The sequence below is a fragment of the Equus caballus genome, chromosome 25, assembly GCF_041296265.1.
Source record: "Equus caballus isolate H_3958 breed thoroughbred chromosome 25, TB-T2T, whole genome shotgun sequence".
In the NCBI taxonomy this organism is placed as follows: domain Eukaryota; kingdom Metazoa; phylum Chordata; class Mammalia; order Perissodactyla; family Equidae; genus Equus; species Equus caballus.
The window spans coordinates 33626275-33639998 of record NC_091708.1 but is presented as its reverse complement, the minus strand read 5'-3'; the positions used below and the strand labels follow the sequence as shown (position 1 = coordinate 33639998).

General features: G+C 57.1%; 1 protein-coding gene across 32 annotated transcripts in view; it reads right to left on the bottom strand.

Annotated features, from left to right (window-relative positions):
• Positions 1 to 13724, bottom strand: part of DAB2IP (DAB2 interacting protein) — a 194376-nt gene that overhangs the window by 93904 nt on the left and 86748 nt on the right. For 22 of the 32 annotated variants that reach the window (XM_070251037.1, XM_070251024.1, XM_070251026.1 and 19 more), the window contains exon 2: positions 10031 to 10134. In XM_070251037.1, coding sequence (XP_070107138.1) covers positions 10031 to 10134 — 104 coding nt within the window. Of the gene's footprint in view, positions 1 to 9915; positions 10135 to 12720; positions 12862 to 13724 lie in introns of those variants that run through there. The other 10 variants (XM_070251043.1, XM_070251021.1, XM_070251025.1 and 7 more) reach the window with 2 other exon arrangements.

Sequence of the window (13724 nt, the reverse complement as noted above, 5' to 3'; positions counted from 1 at the left end):
CCAGGGGGCTCCAGCCGCAGGGACCATGAACATGAGTGGGAAGGAGAGGCAAGAGGCGGGTAGCAGCCCCATAAATCCACCTGAGTGCGCAGTGCTTTTAAAAGCCCTTTTCACTACAGAATACAAAACGCACCGTTTTGGGAGAGGATTTTATGGGCTACTTCGCCTCCTAGTGATTTACCACCTGCAGGCCGGGCTCACCTGAGAGTCCTGTCCCAGAGGGATCATGGGAACCCACGGGGTGGAGTCGAGGTCAGCTTCAAGGCAAAGGCTGGTGTCCTTACTGGGGCTCTGTGGTGATCTGGGTGACTTGTCCTGACCCTTCCTCGAGAGGAGGGTGGCCACCTGGTCTCAGAGAGGCGGAGTGGGGCTCTCAGAAGCCCGGAGGAGGTCGCGGCTCACCCCTCCTCTCCTTCCCCAGCACTCACTCACCGAACTCATTCCTTCCCATCTCTCTCACACACCTTACGCCACAGACCCCACAGGTGAGGCCCTGCCCGATGCCCAGGGTTCAGAGAGATCAGAAACAGTCGCTGCCCTGGAGAAAGCACCACGTCTGATGGATGGTTAAGTCGCAGCGTCTGTGTTCTGGAGCTCAGGCGAGGGGGAGCCTGCCGGAGACGACGGGGAGCACGGAGGAGGAAGGCGCTCTGGAAGCAGGGAGAGGGGAGCAACTGCGGGCAGAAGGACCAGCCTGAACAAAGGCTGGTTCAGGCCGGGGGCCCTCGAACGCTGTCTGGGGAACCGGATCCCAGCCCCTGGGAGCCATCTCAGGCACTGGAGCAGGGCGGTAACAATCGTGGCTTGTTTTAAACATTCTTTAAGCAGTTCCACAGGAAAACTTACTCATCCCAATGCGAGGCCTGGTGTCGGAAACAGATGTCATTGCTGCCACCTCCAAAGAGAGCCTCCTGGCTTTGGAAACAATTCCCACCCGAAGACTCAGATAAAGTTATGTCTGCGATCCAACCCAAATGCCACTTGATGTGACAGAGGCAATCGCTTCATTTTCATACCATGAGGGGGTGGGGAAGCAGAGGCCTCCAAGCCTTGCCCCCCACAAGCAGTCTCCTGGGCCCCTCGGGAGAGGGGAGGGCCTGCAGGCCGCAGGGTGGTGCCAGAAGAGGGGAGCACTTCCCTCCTACCCCAGGGCATCTGCCCTGCACAGACACCTTCTGACCTGTGGGGGCCAGGCCAGCTGGAGGAAGTGGCAGGATAAAATGAGGCAGGGAGACGGGAGACCCAGGTTCAAATGCCAGCTCTCACCCTGATTGGCTGTGTGACCTCAGACAATGCACCTCCCCTCTCTGGGCCTCAGTGTTCTCTTCTATAAAAATGGAGAGAATAACAACGCTGGCTGGCAGAGACAGGGTTGTGTGCTGTGGGCCAAGCTCCTCGAGAACTTCAATGTCCGGGATCGGGAGCTCAATGATCTCCAGCAAGTATCTTCAGTCTCCAGCTGCCTAGGTTTTGTCACCTTGAAAAGGTGGGATTTGTGTTATCTGCCTCTTGGGCTGTGAGGACAGAGTGCTCAGCACAGGGCCTGCCCCAGGGGACTATGCAAAACAGGCTTTACAAGCCCCCAACTGGCGCAGACAGCAAGGAGCCGGTAAACTCAGGATTTGAATCCAGGTCAGCCAGACTTCAAGTCCAAGCGCTGACCAGCCTCCCGCCTCCCCCAGAACGCCTACCTTGCTCCCTCTCAAAGCGGTGGTGAGGATGGAACAAGATGCCTGCGAACCCAAGGGATGACTGTGATGGAGCGGCTACTGGCCCAGCCTGGTGACCACAGCGCAGCGACACTGCCTGGCAGCCCACATGCCAGCCTTCCCCAGCCTGTGCCCCTCCTCCTGCTGGAAGGCTGCCTCGGCCCCAGACCTCACCCCCTCCAATGTTTCTTTCAGAGTCCCCCTGCCCTCTGGTCAACCCATGCCCAGTCAGCTCAGCCACCAGTGCCAGGCCCAGCTGCCCACAGGCGCTCTGTATAGGAGTTGTTCCCTCCACCCAGCAGGGGCTCTGCAGCTTGTTTAGCTCCGGCTGGCCCCCTGGAACCCCAAGACGCACAAACCCCTGGGACTTCAACTCTCCTCTGGGAGGAGCGCCCAGGCGTCCACTCGCTGCCCTCTGCTGCCCCCAACTGGTGGGAAATCGCCCTGCGCAGACACCTCCAGCTCCTTCCGTCTGTGCTCACCAGCCCCAGGAACTCGGTCTCCCGCCCCTTGAGCACCCCTTCATCCTCTCCACCTCCTGGTGCCAGGGCTGGGCCCTAGAAGCTCTGTCCGGGGCGATGTCACTTTGGGGTAGCAGATGAGGGGCAGAGAAGGGAAGATCTGAGGCTCTGGGGAAGGTGCGGGATAGGGGTGAGCCCCAGAAATGGGACAGGGCGTGAACACTGGCTGGATGCGCCCTGTGCCAGGCACTGAGCCCTCACAGCCGCCCTGTGAGGAGCCCCCTTACAGAAGGGGAAAGAGAGACTCAGAGTTGGGTGACCTGCCTGAGGGATCCCACAGAGGGGAGCTGTGGGGCCAAGACTGCATCCTGTCCCATCCCAGGTAGACTTCTGGGTGGACCCAGGGGGCTGTGAAGACAGGGAGAAAGGCCCCCAAAGAGTAAGCCACATGTCACAGAGCCTGACATTCCACTGTGAGTGACTTGAACTCCCAATTGATAAGGCCCCTTCTGTGCAAGGAACCTATAACCAGGGACGGGCGAGTCAGCCAGGGGCATCTCAGTCGCTACTCAACAGGCTCAAGTGCAGGTGTGGGGAAACAGCTGACAGGGAAGGCCTAGAGGGGCCTCAGGAGGACCCCAGGGCAGACAGCGGGGGTCAGAGGCTGCCCTTGCTCCTATCCCTCTCCGTCCTCCCCATCCAAGCTCTGGAGCCAAGCCGGCACCTCCCAGGATGAGCAAGAGTTCCAGGGCTCCTTGAAATGGCTTCTTCCCTCCACCCCTGACCTCAGGGCCCCCCAGAGGGCAGTCTAAGCTCAGACATTGAGGGGCAGGAATCAGGAATGGGCTCCTGACCCACGTTCCTGTTTATCAAACTGCTTGAGAAGTTTGCCCGTTTCCTCATCCGTTGTCCCCCACCCCAGTCCTGGTCTCTGCCCACTGAAGGAGCGCCAGACTCTCCCAGCCTGGTCGAGTATGTATGCTGCTCTGAAGAACACTGCACTCTCGGTCTGTTCTGGCCTGCTCTGGCCCACCTCACCTCCCTCTCCGGGGACCCCATACTCCTGTTAATACAGCCTCAGATCCCATTTGCTCTGTGCGCTGCCCTGGGTTTCCTGTACCCTCAGGTTCCAGCCACTTCCTCACACTTCAGCTCCCCCAAACTGCTCCCAGTTCCTGCCATCACTTGTCTCTCATCTCCTGGCCTTTGCAGGGGCTGTCCTGGCTGCCTGGAATGTCCTTTCCCCTCACCCGCCTGGAAATTACTTCATCAAGCTTAGCTGACCCCTGCATATTTTTGCAGGCAGCAACGATGTTTTAATCCTATTTGTGTCATTGCACCACACAGGCACTGACATGTAGTTGGTGCGGATTAAAAATTTATTAAAAGAAAGAAAAAAGGAAGGCAGAGAAGAGAGGGAGGAAAGTCAGTCAGTTCCCACCCACAGCAGGACTGGCAGACAGAGCCTGGCTCCCGCCTCTGACGCTTGCCAGCTGTGCGACTGCACCAGTCCCTTCTCCTCCCCGAGCCTTGTTTTCCTAATCTGTAAAATGGAGCTAATGAAACCACATTCCTGTTTACCAATGGAGCAGGCAGCCTCCCCACCCCACCCAATTCCACAGCGGCCCTTGGTCAGGCTCAGATGCTGGCCTGGCCTCGGATTCAGGAGGCCCCACCCTCCAGCCCTGACGACCCACCAAACTGGCCACCAGGGCCATCCTGGCCAGCTGCCGTGCCTGCGCTGTCTGTAGCAACATTCCCATCAGCGACACCCCACTGCAGGACAGGGCCTCTCCCCACCGAAGACGGACAGACCCAGATGACAGTCATCTTCCTTTCAGGTTTGAGCAGTTCAGTAACAATTAGGCTCCTCGACAGGCAGGGGTGGAGGGGGCTGAGGGTGCGAGGCTGCTCTCTCCTCCGACCCTCATCTGCGGAACATCTGAAGACACCGAGCTAAGAGACTCCAGCTCAAGGACATCGGTCTCACAGGCAAACTCCTGGGATGTGAGGAGGAAACTGGGGCGCCCATCCATGGGACCCCAATGCAGGGCCAGCACTCCTGCCCTGTCAGTCAGCCACAGTTGCATGGCTGACATCCCTCTACTGGTCTGTGGGGCACAGACATGGGGGTGTCCCACCTAAATGTGCGTTTGAGATGGGCCAGAAGCAGCCTGGGGTGGTAGAGGGAGCCCCGGAAGGTATCCAGGCAAACCTCCCCATTCCGGGCCTCAGTTGCCCCATCTGAGCAGGGACAGACCTGGCCCATCTGATCTGTGAGCCCAACCAGCTTCTCTACCCACCACCCCAGTGCCTACGTGGAGTCGCCTGAGCTGAGAAGGGGCACTAACCGGGGCAGAGAGGCAGACCCTGCGGGGAGCAGAGAAGGCCACTCACTTGCCCCTCAAATCACCCCTCCTCCAGGCAGCCTGCAGCCCTAAGTGTGGGTTGGGCTGCAGTTGGGGCTGGGACCCAGGGGCCAGGAGGTGGCAGTGCGCTGATGAGCAGGAGGGAGCCATCAGGGGCCTCTAAAGGCAGACCATTCCCTTAGGCCCTCTCCCCTCCCCCCCCCCCCCCCCCCCCCGAAACGTGATGGAGGCGGGGAGAAGGGCTCAGCTGCAGAGAAGAGAGGGCAGGAAGGAGCAAGGTGTAAGGAGCACTGGACAGGGGGAATGGAAAGACCTAGGCTCAATTCCAGGCCCTACCCGAGATGTGCTGTGTGACCTCGGGAAAGGACCCTCCCCTCTCTGAGCCTCAGTCTCTCCTCTGTACAGGGAAGGGCTGGACCAGATAATTTCCAAGAGCCTTTCCACCGTGGTGTTGAGGTGGGTCACAGAGAGGCCTGCACGTTTGTGTTCAGGTGTCTGTTTCCGTGCGTCAGAAAGAGAGAAAGAAAGACAGCTGAAACATGAGGAGGGTGCAGGGAAGCTGTGGGAGTGGGAAGACGGGTGAGCAGCTGGGGAAACCCAAAGTCTGCATCCCAAAGATCTCCTGCTGGCTCCGCTCTTACCCATCATCCCCTGTGGCTTAGACTTCCTCCTACAGAGGGAAGTCTAAAGGCTTTAGTCCAAAGTATTCACCCACTCACTTTTCTCTCCAGGCTCCTCTCCTTCATGCCTCCAACTCGTCCAACACTCTAATCACACAGAACCAGTGGCTTGTTCCTATTCAGTTAAATCCGCCTCTAACTGGAATACTCTTCTCCCTTTGTTCCTGACAAACTCCTACACATTCCTCAAAGCCCAACCCCAAAGATCCCCTGTCTAGGAATTCTCCCGCACCCTCGCCAGCCAGAAGTAACTGCCCTTTGTTCTGGGCTCTCACTGCACTCCAGGCAGACCTCCATCACAGCTTCAGGACCACCTAGGGTGCACACGACTGAGCATCCAGTAAAAGTGCGTGGTGGAAAGGAACGGAGACCCGCTTCTAGAAGCATCTGCAATCAACCGGGTACTGAGTTTATCTGCAGCTTCCGCCAGCCCCCCGAGCCTTCCCCTCCCTGACACTTCTCCTTCTCCGTCTCGCAAAAAATAGCCCTGAGACCTAATTTCAGCTAAACCTTCAAACACGACTCTCCACTTTCAACTTCCCGAGGAAGAATCAATTGGCTGTCAAGTTTCCTGGAGCCTCTGCCACCTCCCACACCCCAGGCCCTGCCAGCTCTCCTCAAGGTCGATGGGAGGGGGTGGGGCGGAGGACGGAGGGAAGCTGAGTCTGGGGAAGGCGGCAGGCTGAGGGGACTCCTGGGGGCACCCGTGACAGTGACCATCTCCCTACCCTCCAAATCAAACTGTGAATTCCTCTACCACGGGGTGGCAGGTGACGGGCAGCATGCTGCTGCTGCCAAGGGCCCCTGTGCTTCGGGAAAGGGGGTGGGCACATGCAGAGCCCCTGGACCCAGCGTGACAGTCTGAGCAGATCCAGGGCCCCCAGCTTGCTGCCTGCCTGCCCACCCTCCCTCTGTCCCTCTCTCCCTCCCAGGTTTTCCTACGGGTACAGAGAAGGCAGACCTGGGTTTGAATCTCGACCACACCACCTCTTTGGAGCTAGAGAGCTGAAGGCCAAAGGTGGGCAGGTGGTCACCTGCTCCCAGCTCCCTTCGCCATCCCACCCTCATCCAGGGGCCCCCACAGTTCTCAGGGCATGCACCGGCCTGCTGGCACCATGTGGCCCTGGGGAGCCACTCCCCCACCCCCGACTCCACCTGCAGGCAGAAGGTGTACCAGGTGGGCAAAAGGTCCCATATCTTGCCCAAGTCACTGAGGCTCAGCCCCAGGTCTGCTGACTTTACAGCTCGTTCTCTTAGTCACTGCATCAAAACATTTAAGCACCTACTATATGGTCAAACCACATGCTGCCTTACAAAGTCCACTCCCTTCATTTTACAGAAGGGTAAACTGAGGCTCCCCCAGGGACACATGGTCTCCAAGAGGCAGAGGTGGGGCCAGCACCAAGCCCCTGATGCCCTAGGGGGTGGCTGCGGTCCTACTCCGACTCACAAAGAGGGTAAGAGCCACCCATGGGGGTACAAACAGCCCAGACTCAGAAGTGCTCCCAGCTGGGCGGTGACCTTGGACAAGTCCAGCCCCTCCCAGGCCTCAGTGTTCACAGAGGAGGTGGACAGAATGAGTCCTATAGACCCCAACATGCGGATTTCCCATTAAACTACATCGCGGCAAAGGGGCACACCCAGGAGAGATGCTGACATCCCGTCACCGGCACTTGAAATGGCAGCGAAGATGGCAGTTATTTGAGTATATCCCGTTGGGTCTCCCCTGCCTCCCCCAGGCAAAACCGCGCTCCCCGGGTTCCCTCAGGGGCTGCACAGAGTAGCAGCCAGCCAAGTGCATAAGGATGTGGCTTGCGGAAGCGTGTGAGCACGGGTGAGCTTGGGCTGATGGCGGACGAGTTGCGCTTCTGGTCCTGCACAGGGTCTGCGCACAGGCCCAGGCCAGATGCACCTCTGACCTCCCCCCATACACCCTGCCTCTGCCCTCCACCCCGACCCTCCCCAGAGCTTCACTGTTCTGGAGCCAGAGGGAAACACAATTCAGACGATAAAGGTGGATTTCACCTATTAAACATCTACCAGGGTCAGACCTGGGCTGGCACATCCACACGGAGGTCCACCACAGTCCTTTGAGGAGGGCAGTCATGCCACACTTTACTGATGAGGGCACGAGGCTCAGAGCGGCTGAGTGACTAACGAGGTCACACAGGTCATAGAAGAGCCAGGATGAACCCAGACTCCCCTCAGCCCTGAGCCCTCCAGTGCCCCCAAGCTCCCAGCAGCAGCCCGGGAGAGAAACTCTACCCACACCCCTTTCTTTCCTTAACTGCCGCACAGAAAAGGACCAAGGTGCCCAGGGAAGGACACAAAACGTAAATATCTGACAGTCCTGGCAGCCATGCCTGGCTCTGTCGCTCAGGAACTGTGCCACACCAGGCAAAGGACTTCACCTCTCTGAGCCTCAGTTCCCTCAGCTATAAAATGGGGATACTCACGGTACCACCCCCCACCCCCGCCTCAGGGTTGCTGTGAGAAGTGGTTCAAATTATGACTGAATGCACTTCCCATCCTGCAGACCCCAACTGGACAGGCGGGACTGCAAGTGCCAGGTGCCTGGTGGCTCAGAAGGCTGGCCCTGGCTCTGATCCACAGGTGGTTTCCACACCAGGAAACAGCGAAGACGCCACCGCAGGACAAACACCAAGCCTGGCTGGTAATTAAGGAGCTGCAAATTATAGCAACGTCAAGGTGTGATGATACACCTACTAGAAGAGCAAAGGACAGGGAAGCGGGTAAAGAGCGCTGCTGACGGGGTTCTGGGAGGGTGTGGGCGTGAGTTCTCCTCACCGCCAAAGGAGGTGCTCACTCAGCTCTGGGCTCAGAGAGGGGGCTCCACCGTGTTTCAGCAGCTGGAGCTTGGGTGAGCCACTTCACCTCTCTGAGCCTCAGTTTCCTCATCTGTAAAATGGGGTGATCAACGCATCAGCTTCAGGGTGGTCTCGAGGATAAAAAGAGATCACATAGGGCAGACTGTGAGGACCATGTGGCTTCATTATTATTCATCATGGTTCCCTCAGGACCCCCTGAGGCTCAGCCTCACTGCCATGACGCCGGGGGTCCAGACAGGGCAGGACTTGGCACTGCTTCCCAGCCACCCAGGCCACACCCAGGGGAGTGACCCTGAATCCTCTGTCAGCATGGCGTCCCTTTCCTCCTTGCTGCCTGGAGGCTGATCCAGAGCCTGGAGCTCAAAACCACCTCTTGGGGGAGCTTGTTAAAAATGCAAATATCCAGGCCCAGCCCCCAGGCCCACTGCGCGGAAATCTTGAGGGGGCCCGAGAATCCACTGTGAAAGCATTTTTATGACATACAGACAGGCAGGAGAATCAGTGGCCCTGGGAAAAGCCCCTCCCCTCAGCCAGGCACTCGAGGCTCCACCTGGTCCAGACGCGGCCCAGCTTCCCTGCCTCACCTCCTACCCTGTGCTCCAGACACCTCACCTCCAGTCCCACCGAGCATTTCACCATACACAAACACGTCAATTCCAGCATGTCTCTATGCCTTTGCACCTGCTGATCCCCCTACCTGGAACTCCCTCTCACTGTTCCTGCCTCGCCACTCAATTTCTACTGACCCTTCAAGACCCAGCTCAAAAATGAGCTGCCAGGGGACACCTTTCCCAACCCACCGGGAACAGTTAGTTACTCCTAGCTCACCTGGAACCCCTGTTTCACACCATACAGTGACAGCCAGCTCTGTGCCCTCTCTGTTCCCTCCTCCCCAAACCCTCTTCCCCCTGCTCCCCACAGGGCTTGCTCCTCATCCCTTGGGCCTCAGCTCACATATCACCTCCTGACCACACCACCTCAAGGAAGCCCTCCTGGTTTTCCCTATCACAGCAGCCTGCTTTTCTCCTTCACAGCATGCAGCTCCGAGATGAGAATGTGAGCTCATAGGGTCATGGGCTGTATCTATGTGGTGCTCTCTAGGCCAGCTCCTCCCGCTCAGCCCCGCTCCCAAGAATGGTGCCTGACACACACTGGGCACGCCATAAAAACTGTTGAATGAATGAATGGATGAACTAATGATCCAACATCCATCTCCCCTACAGACCACGAGCTCCCGGGAGCAGAGAATGTGTCCCCTTCCCCGCCCTGTCCACTTCTCCATGTCTCCAGTGGCTGGCAGGGCATGAACAGAGGGGCACACGGTAAGGTGTTGAAGGGACGCAAAACTGTGTGTGTGTGGCAAGGATGTCAGGACACCGAGGGTACAGAGGGTCAGAGGTTAAGGGTCACTGGGTTCTGTTTCTGCTAAGTCATTCAGGTTTGTAATAAAAAAGTGCATGTTGGTAGGACCACTAAAATCAATAGGTAAGATAGTTATACCATGTTTTGTCCATTCTAAGACATCATCAATTATAAGATACAGCACTCTTTTATGTGCCACCAAGAAAAAAAAACCACAGCAATTAAATTACGACACACCACGGACTGGAACATGAGAGATATTAAAATGTGGAAACAAAAACTGTGCATCTTAAGAGTGGAGGAAGCATGGGGTATGTGCAGCTAACACTAGTCTCTCTCCTCCCAGGCCAGCTCAGCTCCAGGCCCCGTGGCCGCAGGGCTATCTGTCCTGTACCTGCCCACCCCCTTGCAGGATGGGACCCCCCGTGCGGCCCCCAGGGGCGGGGCTGAGCCACAGAGAGGGGAGCAGCTGAGCGATCGGATACCTAGAACAAGGGAGGCTGGATGCTCTCCCGGTCCATGAGGCTCCAGGAAGGGGGGCCGCAGGGCCACAGAGCAGCACCCCGGGCCAGGTGGCGATGGTGACGCAGAGATAGTTACCGTGACCCGGAACGGCGTGGCGGCCGAGGGCTCCATGCTGGGGCTCTTCTCCGACAGGCTGCCGGGCAGGCTGCGCCGCGAGCCCGGCCTTTCTTGGGGCGACTCTGTCAATAGAGGGAGAGAGAGGGTGAGCACGGGCAGTCGTGGCCACCCAGTCAGACTCTCCTGTCATTCCCATCCTGACCAGGACAACAGACAACTGGTCCCCATAAAATAGCATAGCCACTGTGGAAAACAGTTGGGCGGTTCCCCAAAAAGTTAAAGACAGAATTACCACATGACCCAGCAATTCCATCCCTAGGTCTGTACCTCAGAGAACTGAAAACCTGGACACAGACAAATAACTTGTATGCAAATCTCCGTAAAAGCGTTATGCACATCAGCCAAAAGGCAGAAGCAACCCAAGCGTCCATCAACAGATGACCAGACAGACAGTGTGATACATCCACACAATGGAATGTTATTCCACCAGAAAAAGCAAAGAAAGTTCTGAGACGTGCTTCAGTGTGAACGAACCCCGAAAACATGCTGAGTGACATAAGCCAGACACAAAAGACAAATATGGTATGAATCCACACATATGAAATACCTAGAATAGCAAATTCGTAGAGAAAGAAAGTGGATTAGAGGTTACCAGGGGCTAGGGGTGGGGTGGATGAGGGGTTATTGCTAAATGGTAGAGAGTTTCTGTTTGCAGTGCTAGCAAAGACAAAAATAGATGCTGGACAGGGTTGCACAACATTGTAAACATACTTAATGCCACTGAATTGTATACTTAAAAAGGATTAAAATGGCAAATTTTATGTAATATATATATATTTATCACAATTTTTTTAAAAAAGCTCACCCAAGGGGCCAGGCCCATGGCCCAGTGGTTAAGTTCATGCACTCTGCTTCAGCGGCCCAAGGTTCATTGGTTCGGGTCCTGGGCGTGGACCTACACACTGCTCACTAAGCCATGCTATGGCGGCGTCCCACATACAAAATAGAGGAAGACTTGCAGAGATGTTAGCTCAGAGACAATCTTCCTCAAGCAAAAAGAGGAAGATGGGCAACAGAGGTTAGCTCAGGGCCAATCATCCTCACCAAAAAAAACCACAAAAAACAAAAAACAAACTTTTAGCCATGGCCCGAGCATGCCTGCTTAAAACCTCCCAAGTCAGCCCAAGCTGCCCACTGTCCTTGCCAGTTCCTCCACACCATGCTTGGCACTGGCTGCCTCTTTCCCACTGCTCTGGCTGTGGCCGCCCAGAGGACTCCCTTCCTGCTCCTTCCAGCCTGACCCATCCTGCAGGCCCTGGAGGACACCCTTGGTAACCGTCTCTGCCCCCAGCTCTCAGCCTCCTTCTGGCTCCTATAGCAACAGCCGGGCCTGAGTCTCTCCATCAACGCTCTCACTTTGCACACTGTGTGTGTCTGTGTATGTGTGTGTGTGTGTCTCCTGCGCTTGACTGCGGAACTCCTAACACCCACGCCTAAGCCGGCTGCATCTCCATGTCCCCAGCGCCCTGCATGGAGCCTGGTGCGTGGGGGGTGCTTGGGAAAAACCTGTTGACTCGCAAGGAAGGAAAAGGACGAGGCGGAGATTTCCCTGGTACACGTGAACACACACGGGTGCAGAGCCAGAGGCGCACGCCCAGCAGACACATGCACATGTTCACATCTATGCAGACAGTCCGACGTGTACCTGCTCAGACCCACCCCCAGGGACTCGTCATGGGTGGACGCATGGACACGTGCACATAGCCAGGACAGATGCAGCCAGATTGGATGGGGTCCTCAGAAGTGGGGAAGGACAGAGCTGAGCCCGTCACCCCATTAGGACAGGCTCCATGCTGAGCCCTGGCCAACGACCCAGCAGGCGAAGCCACCTTGGGCCTGGGGGAGGTGGGCCGCCTGCAGAGACAGGTTCAACCCCAGCTGACCACTGGGCAGGCCTGGGGCAGGGGCTAACACCAGGTCTGGACGTGGACTTGCCAGCCCCGGGCCACTTCCTCCAGAAAGGCTTCCTCCGCTCAGCTCCTCCTAACCCCAGGGACTGCCATCTCTTAGGGCCTCACTGACGTCCTTGTGGTGCTGCCTGTTCACACCTTCCTCACTCCTCTGCCACGGTCTCTGCTGGTCACTCTAGGGGACACTCATTCTGTCTGGAGGTTCCCCTAGGAAATCTCTTTCTGTGCTCCCCAGCCTGCCTTCACCTCTCCCCCAACCCCTGTCACCTCCACCTGGGGGTCCACCATGACCACTCTGTCTGACTCACTTGTGGGGCACTGTGCTCAGCCTCCAGAAGCCTCTCAGGATCTACCCTCCCTCCTCCGAAACACACACCCCTGGCCACAGCTTCACCACCCCTTCCTGGGCAGGTGGGCCATCATGGTTCTAGGCAAGAGAGACATGGAGTCACGAGGTAGGACACAAGGAGCCCAGGAAGGCAGCTGAGACCAAGACTCATGTTCCCCACAAGCTGCGAGGATGCCATCTCTCGCCTCCTGGGTCTGAGGCAGGAGGCCCTCAGGGGTTGCTTGGTCCTGTCACCCATTTCACAGATGGGGAGGCTGAGACCAGAAGAAAGGAACTTGTCCATTGCCCCCAGCCCAACAGCTCTATAGCAAAGACCCTCTCAAGCCTCCAAGTCTATGCCCAGGGCCGGGCCCTGAACTCCAGAGGAAACTGAAGGGGAACCTTGGTACCTTTCCAGGCAGCTTCTGCTTGGCCCCAGTTGCATCCTCCATCCTTCTCCCCCCTGCCTTCTGCTCCAGGAAGCTGACCCACGTAGACCATACCAACGGAGCTTCTGGGCCCTCCAGCTTCCACGGGGTTTGGCCAATGGGGAGCCCTGGCGGGAGATCAGCGGAGGGAGGAGCGTCACCTGGGCCGGCTGCCTCCCTCCACTGACGGTCCCAGCTACCAGGAAGACAACCCTGTCTCCTGGGCTCTCGCCTCTAGTAACCACACTCTCCTCCCCTCCTTAGGGCCTTGGCGGATCAGCCCCGGCTGTTACCAGCTCTGGGGTCCTGCCCTCCTCTTCATGGTTTCCCCACACCCGCCCACATCTCAAATGATCCTGCTGTAAGCGCCATCTGCTTCCTGCTGGACCCCGAGTGATCCACCAGGCGGGATCTCAGCTGCCTGAGAACCGGTCCCCACTCATGGAGCTGACAGGACCTCCTTTACATACGGATGGGAAACCAGGCCTGAGAGCAGCGGTGACATGCCCATGGTCACCCCGGACATCAGGGCAGAGTCTGGGCCAAGCCAGGCTCTCTCCCAATCCGACACCCCAAACACCTTCCCCATGCCTGCCACACGCTCTAAACAAAGTTAACACCACTAACCTCGTGGCTTGCTGGTTCTGACCAGCATTTTTCTACCTTTTATTCATTATCCTTCCCCCAAGGAGTCTTTTTGGACCCTTTTTTCCTATTTCCCCCCTGCATAAACTTTTAATACCACATATAGAGTAAGCATCTTTTATGTACTATATGTATATTGGGCTTTATACAGAAAAAGAGTAAGATGTTTTTTGACACTCCCCCCCACCAAGAACCAATTTTTTGCCCTCTTGGGGGCAACACTGCCCCCACTGAGAATGCAAGTTCTGGACCCGTTCAAAGACAATCCCCACATGATGACAACTCGGACAGCTGTGGGGAGCTCCATTTTCCAGATGAGGAAACTGGGGTTCTGGGAGGCA